Genomic DNA, 15,301 nt, shown 5'->3' on the forward strand with positions numbered 1-15,301 from the left:
TTAAATAATGTATCAACTAATTGTTTCTTCTCCATTGATATCACATCATATTTTTGCAAGCAAGTTTTATTGCTACTTCACTGACGTATAGCGAAACGATGTTTTATAGACACTATGAAACATATCGTAAAGCTGCGGATATTCAGCGTACTCGTTAATTTTTAAGTATGATTTTACGCGCGGCTATGACATTGCTCTTAAAAACAAAATGGTAGATGTTAAAGATAATGCAAGATCTTTATTATCGCATGAAAGCAAAATGTTAGATTGGATCAATAAGGTCGAGCCCATCAAAATTTTAACACTCGCTATAACTTCCTCATATTTATAAGAACAACTAAGAGGAAGTCACAGTGTATTCTTTCATCGCAATCGACCAGTTTGTAACACTCGATACATTTTGGATGACTAGTACTAATGTTGCAATGTATTACTTCAAGAATAATGGCAAAATGTTGCGCACATGTTTGTTTGAATCTCTGTTTAGGCTGAGTGGGTATGGTAAGTGGTATATTAGAAAACACCGTACGCAATGTACATTCATTTAACATACCGTATGTTTTCATTTTAATAAATAAACTGTTCTAAAATCGTATTTAAGCAATACTTTTAATATCTGTCTCTTATACACATCTAGATGTGTATAAGAGACAGAAGTTGTTTTATATATAATTTGTCCATACCTTATTCATTTGTTTATACCTTATACAGTGTATCTAAAACGATTTAGCACGGTCATCTTATATCTTACTATCTATAGAATAGATATAACATAGTACACCTACAGTACTCGTTTCCATGTTGATTGTGGAGCTCCTTAAGACTTTCCGTTTGCTTGTTATTTTGCACTTGCAGTATGAATATTTATATATTATAACTTTTCTTATGCTGAATGTTTGATTAAGTTATGCTAACCAAATTAACATAATACTTGAGATACTCTAAACTTCTAGTTGGAAAATTGATTCTAATACAAATTTGTATGATTTAGAATCGCATCAAATGTAAGTATTCGTTTGTGATATGTTTCCATGTTAATCTGATACTATTTTAGAATATAAAAATCGAAACACGGAGATATTGTAGATGATTGAATTGTAGGGTTAATCTAAGATAATTTATACATGCAGTATTCAAATATTGTAGAATTATTTGAAAACACATCACACGATAAACAACACTGACAATAATAACAGAAACATAATCTGAATAAGAATGCTATATTACTTATTAAGAATAAATGAAAAAGTGAAAATACTAAATTAAAACTTAACATTACGCAAATATTGGCTCAGCAACATTGCAAAATTGTAACCTTAATGATATTGATGAAGTGCCGCGTTAGTTCTAAAATTTAAATGAAGCACCAATGATTAAAATATGAATTGTAGGCAATATTATTGTTGTTTTACTTTTGTGTGGAAGTAGCATAGGCTATGTGTAGTAAAGTGACATAATATAGCTATACGTAGCAAACTAGCATCATTGCAATGTGTAGCAAACTAACAGCGCATTACATTGTGTCACAAACTAAAAAATATTACAATGTGTAAATATTATAATTTTTATAGAAAGTAACTACAATGTTTAACAAACGAATACAATATTACAACCAAACACAAGGGCCTGTGAATAACAAAAATAGCATTATAATGTATATCAAACTAACACCCACATAGAGCACAAACGTAACATTACAATGTGTGAAAAAACAAAATTATATTGTGTAGCAAAACAAAATAAGATCACAATGGGTAGCAAACTAGTACAATATTACATAGTGTATGAACAATGTTTGGCAAACTAATACAATATAGAACTGTTTAGCAAACAAACATATCATTACAATGTATAGTAACAAACTGCAAACATAATGTGTTGCAAAAAAGCATTACAATAATTATGTGTATATAACAGCATGATGATGTGTAGCAATAAACACAACACTACAAGGTGTAATAAACAAACATATCATTAAAACGTGTAGCAAACACATAAGTATACTCCAAAACAACATTACAAAATATAGTAAGCTATCATTGTGTAAAATTAGCAAACTCAGTATTACAATATGTAGAAATAAAACATCATAATAATGTGTAGCAAACTAACACAACACTACAATATGTAGCAAACAAACATATCATTAGAACGTGTAGCAAACACATAAATATACTGTGTAGCAAAGCAACATTACAATAGTAAACTATCATAAGATTAAATTGTGTAAAATTGCAATATTTAAAAAAAAAAACCAGCATTACAATGTGCAACAAAATAACGAAAACTATTGTGTGTAGCAAAATATAACAATGTGAGCAAAAAACACAGCGCAACAAAATGTATCATAAATTTATAGAATATGTCAATAATTGAAAATATTACCGCTACTATGTTTCGTTCAGGATTTTTAGAAGGTATGGCACAAAATTAGGCAATAAAATAGTTTTCAAACCGTCCTAGTCTATGATCGCTAAACTGGTTTCTTCAAATTTTAATGAACTAAACAAAGTTAAATCAATTTGAATCTAAACTTTTATATGCACTTTCTTAAACATTGAACACCCCTCAACATGATAGAACGAAGCCGCATTGTCAGACTAAGAAATGTCTAACGTCTGACTCGGAAATATGATGGCAAATTTCTTAACCGCCTCCCATTCTACGCCGCCATTTTGTATCTGAATCGTATATTTGCAATGCAAAGTCCTATTCCCTGGTGTTTTTAGGATTTCAACTAATGCCTCTAGGATCGGAAGGCAAATATTTACCCTCAAGCTAAAGCGTCTGTTTAATATCGTTGACCAATATGTTTTTAAATGTAACTTTATAATCGATTGTCAATGGTTTACAGTATTTAATTCAAAACAAGTATTCAAAACAAATTGATAATCAAAGGTGACAATCATGGATTATTGTACGTTTGGTTGACTTTAAAAAAAAAAAAATATGTAAACAATTATCATGATTATTGAGGTTTATGCACATGCAGCGGACTCTCTAAGTTGTAATGACAATCTTATTTAGATTTAAACTGCTAATGCCAATATTCGTTCTCTCTTTGTATCGTATATGAATTTTATCCAATAAACACCATCAGCTGTTATAGAGAATTTAACCGTTAAGTTAGTATGTTTTTTAACTGGCATTCACTTACTCATCGCTGAAATTCGCTCATCTCATTGATTTTTTTTTGTTAGTAGAAGTTTAATGAATCTGTCCCGAAATTATGTAAAAGTACAGTATTATTTTGTTTGTATACATACCTTACACTTTCTATTTATTTCTACTAATTTAAGTGTATTAAGTAATCATATCTCAGCTGTATTTGTAACCGTTTTTTCATATCGCATTGTATCATAACAAAAAAAAATAGGTTATGCCCTATAGCCCTACATTAAATAATGTAATTGTTTTGTGTAAAGGGGCTGGAATTAATGTTTACACTATTTTCCAGCTTCTTCCTATATTGGTTTTTGTATTTCATTTGCATTTAAGAATATTTATACTTATTGGAAAAATAAAAGAACTTGAACGACTGTAAATAAATTGTATCTTTGTTGACACTAATCCAACGATAGACGAAAGCTTCTATGCTTACACGACATGTGCAAAAGGTCCTGGTTTAAATTCTGATAAAGGTTTAGCTTTCATTCATTTCAGTCTTAGTTTTTTACGTTGTTGTTTTATTAACGCTTGAATTATCATATGTTTATTACTTTCATTCCTTAGGCCTAATGAAATAATTATTTGTGTTTTTGAAGGTGTTCTATTTTGTAATTAGTGAGCTTCCTGTTGTTGGATGTGAATCTAATTGAAATAAAATAAAAAAAAAATAAAAATGTAAGATAAACAGCCTGATAATACTACATATACATAGCATAAGTGATTTTTGTTCTATAAATAGATACCTAGATAGGTTAAAGGCAACTTAATAACGAACAAATAAATGGGGGAAAAAACCTTTCAGATTTTTTGGGACAATTATTCTAAACACACTTTTTTGTACAACAAGTTCTGAATCTAGATCTGAATGAATACTGACAGAGGACCCTAATGGGGTACATGTGTTTGTGTGTGTGTCGATCGTTGTTGAAATTGTTCGGCATTTTCTATTTTATTTGTTTAAAAATAAGAAGTTATTACATTATCAATGCGTTCTAGCAAATTTATTTGAATTTCATTCATTTTTTAAACACGAAGGTATTAATTATTATTTTTTTTCTAAACAGCAATAAAATTGAAAAGTTAAATCAATTATAAAATAATTACAAGGTGAGCCTAAATACACTAGGTAGGTATCATTATTTATAACATACATAAGTTTGATTGATTATAATGATTTCCATGTTTAATTTTTTCCAATCTCATATTCGCACACATTTTACATATATATTTTATGGAAATAATTTAGTAATGTGTTTTAATTACCCAGGCTAGGACAATACTGAAGCAGGAGGCTGATGCCTGGTGGTGTTGGTCAGGAAATCAGCTTCTCTACCAAACACTGTGGTCATTTCTCTAATTTATCGTAGGTGCAGCTGTATTCACTTGTTACTACTGCCAGGTATGAAAGAAATATAATATTTATTCACGTTTTATATAGTATATATTATATTATTTTCTTGAAAATAAGTGTACATATTTTATTATAAACAAGATAACATAGTACCTTACCAACCTGCTCATGATGGAACACGAATTAAACAATACCGTACTGTACTTGGCCTACTACATAATACTATTGCTGATAATATTGCTAATGTTACTACTAGGCCTACTACAGCAACATCTGATATTATTACTATAATAGCAGGCCAACTAATATCAATAATAATAACGAATAAAAGCTAATTCTATGACTAGATTGTTTAAAACGCTATTGGATAACTAAATAACACTTTTAAAAATAATATTAAGGCCAATAATAATATCATATTTACATATTGGGCCTGTATAACGTAAAATAAATGAATACAATATTTTCATATAAATTCATAGGTTATGTACTGACTTTATCAATGTAATAAAAGAGGCCAATCTTTACTTACACTGTAGGCCTACACATCTTTAATAGTCATATATATATATATATATATATATATATATATATATAATGTTGTGTCCCTTTCGTATAGCGTTTTCGCCTGTTATATTATATATATTTGTATATATATATATATACGTAACATATATATATAAATTTATATATATATATATATATACATATATATATATTCAAATTTCTTTAGTGGAAACATTTTTAATAAACAGACCTACAGTACGTTTTGAACTCCGGACAAAAATTCCGTTCCGCTGTTGAATATTTCGACACTGCCGGGTATTTGGCATCTTGATAAAAAACATAACGCTGAATCATCACAAAATAAATATGATGACAGTATGCCGCTTTACTATCGTTGATGCAGTACTAGAGTCTGTCTAGGAAACAAAACAACGATTAATAATCAAAATAATCTAAAAGTTTACTGATCAGTTTGTGTGTCGATATTCTATCAAATAAATGTCAAGCAATTGGATGGAATCGTATATTGATGATATTGCTCCCGGTATTCTCTGTATCATGTTTATAATTTATTAATACATGAGCTTCCCTAAAACAATCCCCAAAACTCACAATATTAATTGTATTCTAATATAGAGGCTTAACCAGTGTTAAATCTTCATTTTCTTTTCTCTGTGTCTTTTATTTGTGTTTGTTCAATACATTTTTAGTATCATATCCTCTTTCTGTTGTTTTTCAAGTGCAGAGCTACGTATGCTGCGTTTAGGTATTTACTGGACTCGATTATTTTTTTTTTTTTGCGAAATTAATCAAAGAAGAGAGTTTCCACCCTTCCGTGTACATTTGTAAATACACTTAAATATTCTCTTCAATACCATACCGGCCATTTGGAATATTCTTTCAAATACGCAATTCAACTTAAATTAACCACTTTATAATATCTACAGGTAGGCCTACTATTGCAATTTTTTCAGCGGCAAAATGGATAATTAATAGAATTTATATGTTTACTTTTTTATTCCTTCATCGTTTCCATTTTTGTGAAGACGATCGAACCATTTGATGATAGGAACTTGTTTCTCCTTTATGCTTTGTATTCTTGGTGTTGGAGGAAATAATATATTATTATTATATTCATAAAACTAAAAATAAATGTAATCGAACTATACAACACAGGTGCTGTGTAACATAATCATTAACGAATAAATTTACAAAATAAATAGTAACTTTATATACTAAGACTAAGAGCGTCTCATTAACAATACAGATTCGCTGGCATCCCACCAAGAGAACACCCCATAATAATGAATTAACACGTGACAACCTGCACCTAATGTACCATGAAGGTGGGATCAGTATAATGGCGATGGCGCACATTTTTACCTGATTGTTCAAGTTTTGTGCTCAACTAATCGAGTACGATAATCCTCAAAATAAAGATGCTTGGATAATAACAGTAATATTAATAATATTCAATAGTATATCTATTAAACGCATCCAATATTAATTAAATAAAAACAATTAAAAATCAACAAAACAGAATACACTGTATGAGTTGCTTATGGGATAGGTCTTTAATAATAATTATCAACTAACTTTTGTGTACTATTTAGGCTTATGCAGGTTAAAAGAATAGAGTTTGGCAATAAATAATGTTATGATCAATAATATAAATAAGTATATATAAGAACCGATTGGAATACTGTACATTTGAAACCACTGTTCGGCTGCTGTACCAACTAAAATATAAGATAATCTTTATATAATAATCTTTATATATTATCATAATTGAATTTTAGTCCATCAAAACAATATGTCGGTCAATGATTATACGCATTTAAATAGTTAAAAAACAGAGTGTATATGTATATTACCGTACATACAAGCTTAATTAATTTGAATATAGCATATATATATATATATATCTGTCTCTTATACACATCTAGATGTGTATAAGAGACAGTAATAAGTTTCACAGTTACCAATTTAACATTATATATATATATATATATATATATATATATATATATATATACTGTATATATATACACTTATATATAATTAGGCCTATGAATTATTTCTTACAGAATGTTCACAGGAATCAGGTTATAACAATGTGTACAATATATTGCTCGTATGCTCTTACAGTGACTTTAAGTTGAAAGATGTGACACTTTCATCGTCTACTCGTTACACCGCCTCGCCTCGGGCTGTTTCCAAGCCGAAAGAAGACCACAGTGGCTGGCTGGTTTGCCTTATTCCTTATGACGAAATCTAAGCTAAAACATACTTTTCTGTAAGTTGAAAATTAATAAAAATATTGAAAACAATTACAAGATTATGAAAATATTGATATAACTATATTATTCACATTGACGCAGTCATCAAAGTGCCTTTAATATAAGCTATAAGTCGACTATTGGCACAATTGCAAAGCAATAAAATTGTATTAATGGGGTTTATAGTTCCATATTGTAGGCCTTCCCGACAGGCTCAGTCTGTAGAATCGCTGCATAATATCGTTAACCCTTTTAATTTATAGGCCTATATTTCGGCTTACTTTGTTGTAAACCAAAATCAATCCGTATGTACTGTAAGAGACAATACATGATGTTATATGATTTGTTGAAATTATTGTAACATTATGTTAAAACATTCTCTTGCGCCGTACTAATAAAACAACTTAGCAGTTACTGTACGACCCGCAAGGATTAAGTAGAGAGTGTAATTTAGTAGCCTGATGTTGCGACAAAGGCATAGCCTTCTTCGGAAGGAAAGTCACAACGTGTTAATCTCTATAAATGAATAGAAATTCAATAAAAAGACCATTATCATTTAGGCCTACGTATTATTTACTTATTATTTTTCAATTGAACTACCGATTTCGTTTTATGATTTTTACCTAACTCATGTACCCAAAAAAATAAATCTTTAATTTTACTAATTATTACGAAAATGTTGTAAAACAATGGACAGATGATGTTCTAATTATAAAAATTATAATAATTCAATATCAAAATATTACGATATCTTTGGAGTTACTTGTTTACTTGTTAATATTTTGTTTGACAATGCACCTCCCACCAATCTTGCCTATATTATTAGTCCTATATGTAAGTATAAATACTGTAATCACTTATCAAGGCTCACTCAGTTTTATTCCACTACGTAAATAAAATTCAACAACAATGGAACTTGTACAATCATAATATAATTTACAATATAACTTAAAGTTTTGTCAATTATCAAATAATTATACAGCATTCTCTTTCTTCGCAGTTTACTTTTAGATATTTATGATTGGATTTTGAAAAGAGATGCGTAAGTTAAGCCGAAAAGGCGACATCCCTTATAAGCTGACCGGGTTGTTGTGACCGGGAATTGTATCTAGAGTCATGTTATAAATGGCTGATATTTCCTTGAATGAACAATTGAAAATGAGGAAATTAAATGAGCAATATTTTGGTGAGCTTGCTTACTATTTGAACAAAAAAAATTAACATTACATATTACAATTGGCTAAAGTTATTTTGTTCATTTAAAAAATCATCGGCGTCAATTAATTTCTAAGGAAACAGAAAGAATAAACTAAAAACATAAATGTAATAATTAGTTATACAAAATCTAAGCTAATGATTGAACATACACTATTTCAAATGTCTTTTCCTAACTCTATTAAAATATAATTTACATTAAAAAAATGTTGTCCCATGTGCTTCAGTTGAGTGCAGTCTTATGGAGCCTAGGCCCTGTTATATAACCTATGACTATTTCAAATCAACAGAAAATTTCGATATTGGCCTTAACACCAGTACAGGTACTAGTATTTTAATATAAAGCATCATGGCCCTTTCTTTACTAGGCCTAATAAATAATAATCATGATAATGTATAGACCTATAATATAAAAAATAATTCATCATAAATTATAAATTATATTATGTATCATATATTATATATTATATTTTAAAATTTAATCAATATACGGCGATAGCTGTTTTAAAAGGAAAGACATTTTGACATTGTTTGAAACAGACCCATTCGTTCTACTTGTGATTTCGCTTATTGATCTTCATTGATTGAACTTTGTACAACTTCATATTCAATAAACACGTAAGACCTATGTTTACATACACAACTTTAGTTATCTGATTTTTGAAGCAAACATTACCAGAACATAAAGCTTTCATTTGTAACTTGAGCCAACATAACTTGGACACGGAATCAACATGGATGTAATAAACACATATAATGATTTATACAATTTCTCGAGTTTCATACTAAAATTAGACTTTATAACATTATTATAAATATAATATAATTTATTATATAAATATATATATACTTGAGGTCGATTTTTCTTTAAACGTAAAAAAAATTTGTAATTATGCTTATGACTGTTTCCACCATAACCTCTTGTCTCGCATAGGCCTGTTCTAAACAATGCACATAATAACAGTTAAAGCAGTATAAACAGTAATTTCATTAAAATTGTTAGTAGGCCTATTATGTGGAATAAATCACTTTATATTAATTTAAAATTTCCATTAAGCTTAATTATATTATACCATAAATTTGAGTTGGTGATGAGCACATTGATGAAACTAAAAAAAGCGAACTTCGAAAGCTGTTTTCTCAAAGTTGACTAACATAGGCCTATCATAAAAAAATACAATAACTTTACTAATCAAATTGTAATCAAATAGACCAATTTAAAGCTGCTCTAAGTTCAAAACATAATTTAAGTGAAGAATAGTAATGACAGTATTGATAGGCCTAATTAGTTTAGCTTAACTGTTTTTTTAAATTCACCAGAAACACGACCTACATTTTTTGTTATATGTCAATTATTAAAAGAATAGGATATTGATTCTATGGATTGGCGGATACAGGAATTCTTGAGGTGGGGAAGGGGGCGGAGAGAGGATTTTTAAGGGGGACTGTCTAGATAATCGCAGGCCCTTTTGAACCCACTTTTGCTATATATATATAAGCCATTTTTACCTGGTATAAATCTTAGCTAAATTTCGTTACGCAAGGTTACTGACCTTCTGGCAGCCAAAAAACCAGTATCAATATAATCATTAATAATAACTACGAGAACATGTGTTGTACTTTGATAAGCCGACATAAATCTATGATTATGTTTTCAATGACTTTTACATTATTTAATTATTACCATACGCATAGTGCGCCTCTTTTAATTCTGTTCAATTATTAAACAAAATAATGTCGTATTCAAACACAATAACAATTATAGAAAATATATTTTACTTTCAAAGTTAATGTTTATAATTACTGGCAGGAAACGCATAGATACAAATGTTAGTTTCGTAGAATCATTTTCATTGAGTTATTTATTCACAGTATGTAGATTATAACAGTAATCGTGTTGGCGCGATTACCAGTATCTTGTCTGCCGGTGTTTCCCTCTTGATCCAAAGGTAATTTACGGTAGCCCGTTAATTGGTACCTTTGCGCTTTTCTTTGAGGAAGCGCCGAGTTAGTGCTTCTTCAGTCTTCACTATTTCAAAAGTGAAGCAAACATTCCTTTTGTTTCGTTGGTCGGTCGCTGTCACGTGACCATTACTGAATGATAAACATAGGGTGCATTCGGTGAACTCTATGAACTACTGACCAATACTGATGACAAGGGGGACAAGGGACAACCGGTGAACAATATCGTCTGTACTTTCGCCTTTATAATCAGACTTAATTCTTCACTAGATGGACATTTTGATTTTACGATAAACTAACCTAGGAACTTTGGAGGTATAAACAAGAGGATTCAACCGTGGACATATCAAGTGTCTGTTTCTTCACACGTGCGTAAAATATAGCATGATAATGCTTTTACTCAGACTCCTTGACCACTGTTAGTAAAACATACCATCGGTGTAAGCCAACGGTGTAAAAAATTGGCACCGAAGATTCGTTTATTAATTGATAATTCGTTTGACGTGAACATACTACCAGTGAGCAGAATGCAACAGTTTGAGACGAAAATACCGAACCCCCAGTTAGAGGGACTGCAACATTCGTCGAAGCCATTCCATTCTTATGGCGCATTTTACGAGAGTGCAGGCAACAATAACACTCATCTGCCGTTGCCGTCTAACGGCAGTTACGTTGGGTTTGTGGGCACATTTCCATATCATGGGAGCGGTTCATGTGCCAATGCGCCAACCATCCCGGCCTACACGTCGGCAGACACTGGACCCTGGCCACTGCATCATTCCGAGAAAGCACATACGTTTTCACATTTTAATTACCACCAATCGCCGTATAATTCTGGGTCCGCTTTTACTTCATCACCCATGGGACAAAACGAACTATCGCATATGAAGAGCCAATTTCATTCCATATCTCACTCGCCAAGCCAGTCCTCAGCTGCGTTACAACGAAGTGGCCAAACACTACAAGGTAATCTAAATGATACTGTTCTATAATAAAACCGAAATATTCGTAATAACTATTTTCACCGGTATTATTAACTTCTATATAAAAAAAAAACCATTCATAAGCCTATAACTGTTATATATATATGTTTATTAGTTTGTTATCACTCTGTAACATTTTAACAATGTTGGTTCGTTGCACTTTCTGAGTTCATTATTCGTCTGGACCTTGGGTTATCATTTTGTAGGTAATGCCTTATTGATAATGCGGCCTAAATATTTGCAGTGCTTTAGAGAATTCTTATTTTGACATTTATTTGAGTGAGGATTTGAGGACAGGAATTTGTGTACACGTCATGCTATTGAATGGCCATTTAAAACTTCCGTTTGCTCAACTTCAGCAGCATGCAAAGTACAATAGACATTCTGAATTACTGTCTTAATAGTGGCGCATTAGGTGTATATGAAATAACTAGGTTTATAATCTTTTTTCAGCTCTATGACACTATTATGTATATGAATATAAAAATAGGTATATACTACACATGGTTATTTAATGAATTGCCTGTGCATATTTAATAATTTTGTCTGTTGGCATAGGCCTACAATACTCCTATATTAACTGATAAATTTTTATATGGTGGACTTCTTTTGCGGGTGACCAAAGAGGCAAGGACAAAATTAATATCGGCAATAAGCATAAATTATTATATAAATACATTTAAATGGCAGTATTAGATCTGCAATACATAACTGTGCTATCATAAACACATGTAGACCTATCTTTTATTTATATTTATTCTGGTTAACCTGCAAGTATACGTATATTCCACGTAACCAAGCTATACCCAATAAACTGAAGTCTTATAATTAGAGAGTAGGGCTTATAGCTGTTTAGTCGTAAGAAAATAATATCCTAGATTTAGCAGGATTCGAACCAAAGACCTGGGATTAGTAGCAATTACCTTAATCGCAAAGATATAGCTAGACGGCAAGCTATTATTACGGAGCATAATGAGGAGTTGCAATAAGCAGAATTCAGTGCATCTTGAGTAATACACCAAGAATTACGAAAGCCTACATACTCTACACAAAAATCTTACCATGATAAACTGAAATAAGTATGTATGTATATATTATTGTATTACATATTTACTGTATGTTTACATACATTCTAATCAACACTATAGTTAACCTGTAAATACACTATAATATACAATGTAGGCCTAAAACAATATATAAATTGCTACGTAGCACTGTGAACATAACACCAGTTTTTATGGCAATACATCTATAAATCTAATATTTTAATCCATATAACAAAAAGTAAATGGCTTATAAGATAGTATAATACATACTCCGAGTATCGAAATGCACGCCAGCGTGTCGGGATTCAATATTTCGCCATTAATTAGGCCTATGTCATCATAATTAATGTCGAAATATTGAATCCTGAAACGATGGCGTGCATTTCGATACTTGGAGTATGTATTATACTATTTTATCTGAGATTAATCAGTGGACCTTTCGGTTTTTTATAATATAAATACGTATATGCCTATATTAAAATGGCTCGATAAAGATATTTCAGCTATGCTATAGGTATATATATATACATATATGTATATATATATATATATATATAGGCCTATATATATAGACCTATATCTTTTGCGTCTTAGATAAATATGAATGGCTCTTTTCGGACCTTAACAAATGATCATTTAACAATTTTGTTAAGGTAATTAGGTAAAAAGTCAACATGACAATATGAAAGCAAAAACATGCATATATTGTATTCAGAAAGGGAAACAATAATGCGAATAGTACACGGCCAAAATTGCTCTCAATTCTGGTCATTAGGAGACATCAAAGAGAGCGGCCTTGCTTGAATTAAAAGACTTCCCGGATCTAAACGAATATTGTAAGTAGGTGTGAAAAGCAATCAAACTATAGTATTTAATCTTACCTAGTAGGTCTATGGTTGCAGAAAGGTTAACTGTATATTACTGTTATATAAATATAATATAGTATATAATATATATAGGCCTATATATATATATATAGGCCTATATGGTAAGACTTTTGACTGTACGGTTAAACGCTCTTTCTAATAACCTCTGTCCTCAGAATTTAGGCCTATCTGTATATAATGGCACAATTGAAAATATATATCAAATAATATATCGTCATACTACGTATTGTAATTCTATTGTAATATAATAATAAAAATAATAATATTAAATTCAAACAATAATAATGATAATAACTACAATAATTACAGAATTAATAAACACCATATTGTTATATCCAATATAACCCTCTTCACCAACAGCAGCACCAGAAGCATCAGTAACAGCAACAACGTAGCTTCAACAATAACAACACTAAAATCAACAATAACAACATATTAACAATAATAACAACAATAACAACAGTAGAAACGACCACAACTCTACATTTACAGACAGACAAGGATTTATATCACGTTTTATCTAGCCCTTATTACCGATGCCCATTTGTTTCTTTAACTTGAGGCCTAGCCTAGGCCCTATTCTCTAAGTCGACTTAATCCAGTCAAACGAAAGTCATATTCGTCAACCAATTCATTTTGATAGACCTACATACATTTATATATTGCATAATGATAAAAATATAATTACACTCTATCGATGATATTTAATATTACTATTATACTTATACAGGTATTTGTTTTTGGCAGTGATGTGTCGTTTTTACAAGCCATTTTAAATAAATTTCGATGCGATATATGAAATAAATCGGCCTGCCGTTTGGCCTAAGAAGAGTAGCCCGAATAGCGTACAGGGGGGCCTAACTTCATGACAACGTTATAGTAGACCGATGTCCAATATTCAACCTAACATTATACACATTAATAATATTAACAAACAGATTAAATCTGTTCTAATGGATTAAATGAGAAGTAATATTAATAACAAAAACAAGAGGAGCCAACTGTGAAATAACGTTTTTGATACTTTGCAAAAACACAAAACTTTAGTGAACAAATATGATAGTTTAGATAAATATTATATTACACAATGAATCGATAAAAAGAATAATTAATTTAATAGGGTGTTTGAATAGAGAGATCAACTGTTCTTATTGATTTTATCAACGATAATCTCAGATTGGAAATATGTATAACCAAATGTAAAGCAAACAGGTGATCATTTCTATGAATATCCCAAGTTTTAATGTATACAGTAATTATGAGTTAGCTTCGGGCGATAGTGTAGGGTATTATTAAGTAGTGCATATACAATAGTTATTGATTAAAATACATAATTACAACACTGAATTACGTATATTGTTGTAGTCGCCGCCTGGAAAACTACACATTAATGTAATCCAATCTATTATTGCAATGTTAAGTCAAAATCAGGTATTAAACAGGCTTGTATTATTTTGAAATGTTGACAATGCGTAAATCTAGATAACAAATATGGTGTATATTTTGCTCAAACTTTATATAATAAAACAAACACACACACACACACATATATATATATATATATATATATATATATATGGGTTTTTCCCATTTGCCTTTTAAAATTTATTTATATTTCATTAAAGAATCTCTTTTTGAGATCCAGCAGGCCGCCATTTATGCACGGTAGAGATTGCATCTTTAAATCTCCGATCTTGTTCACAAATTCGCGGACTAGTGCTGTCTCATAAGAATTTCGTAGGACGCGTTAAGAGTGACAAAATATTCTCTGTATCTACTGGAACCAAGCCACATAGCTTGTATTCCACTATTTGCATTCACACCTGGGCTGTGTATATATATTGCCTTGGTTTGGCTCTGTAATCATTAGTGGTCGTGGGACTGGTTTGGGCCCTACTTAAGC

The 15,301-nt window shown here is 30.4% G+C and overlaps 1 protein-coding gene and 1 long non-coding RNA gene across 2 annotated transcripts in view; both read left to right on the forward strand.

Moving 5' to 3' along the window:
- LOC117123310 lies at positions 1-7,316 on the forward strand. The gene is made up of 3 exons (XR_004447841.1): positions 1-501; positions 4,436-4,567; positions 7,114-7,316. It is a non-coding gene; the product is annotated as an uncharacterized LOC117123310 (long non-coding RNA).
- A 3,342-nt stretch (positions 7,317-10,658) lies between these two features.
- LOC117123300 (homeobox protein Hox-D9a-like) overlaps positions 10,659-15,301 on the forward strand; it is a 10,560-nt gene continuing 5,917 nt past the window's right edge. Inside the window, exon 1 of the mRNA XM_033269191.1 lies at positions 10,659-11,448. Coding sequence (XP_033125082.1) covers positions 11,010-11,448 — 439 coding nt within the window. The 5' untranslated portion in view covers positions 10,659-11,009. The remainder of the gene's footprint in view (positions 11,449-15,301) is intronic.

This window comes from Anneissia japonica, unplaced genomic scaffold (assembly GCF_011630105.1).
Source record: "Anneissia japonica isolate Jap-2015-1 unplaced genomic scaffold, ASM1163010v1 scaffold288292_len1863012_cov191, whole genome shotgun sequence".
Lineage (NCBI taxonomy): Eukaryota > Metazoa > Echinodermata > Crinoidea > Comatulida > Comatulidae > Anneissia > Anneissia japonica.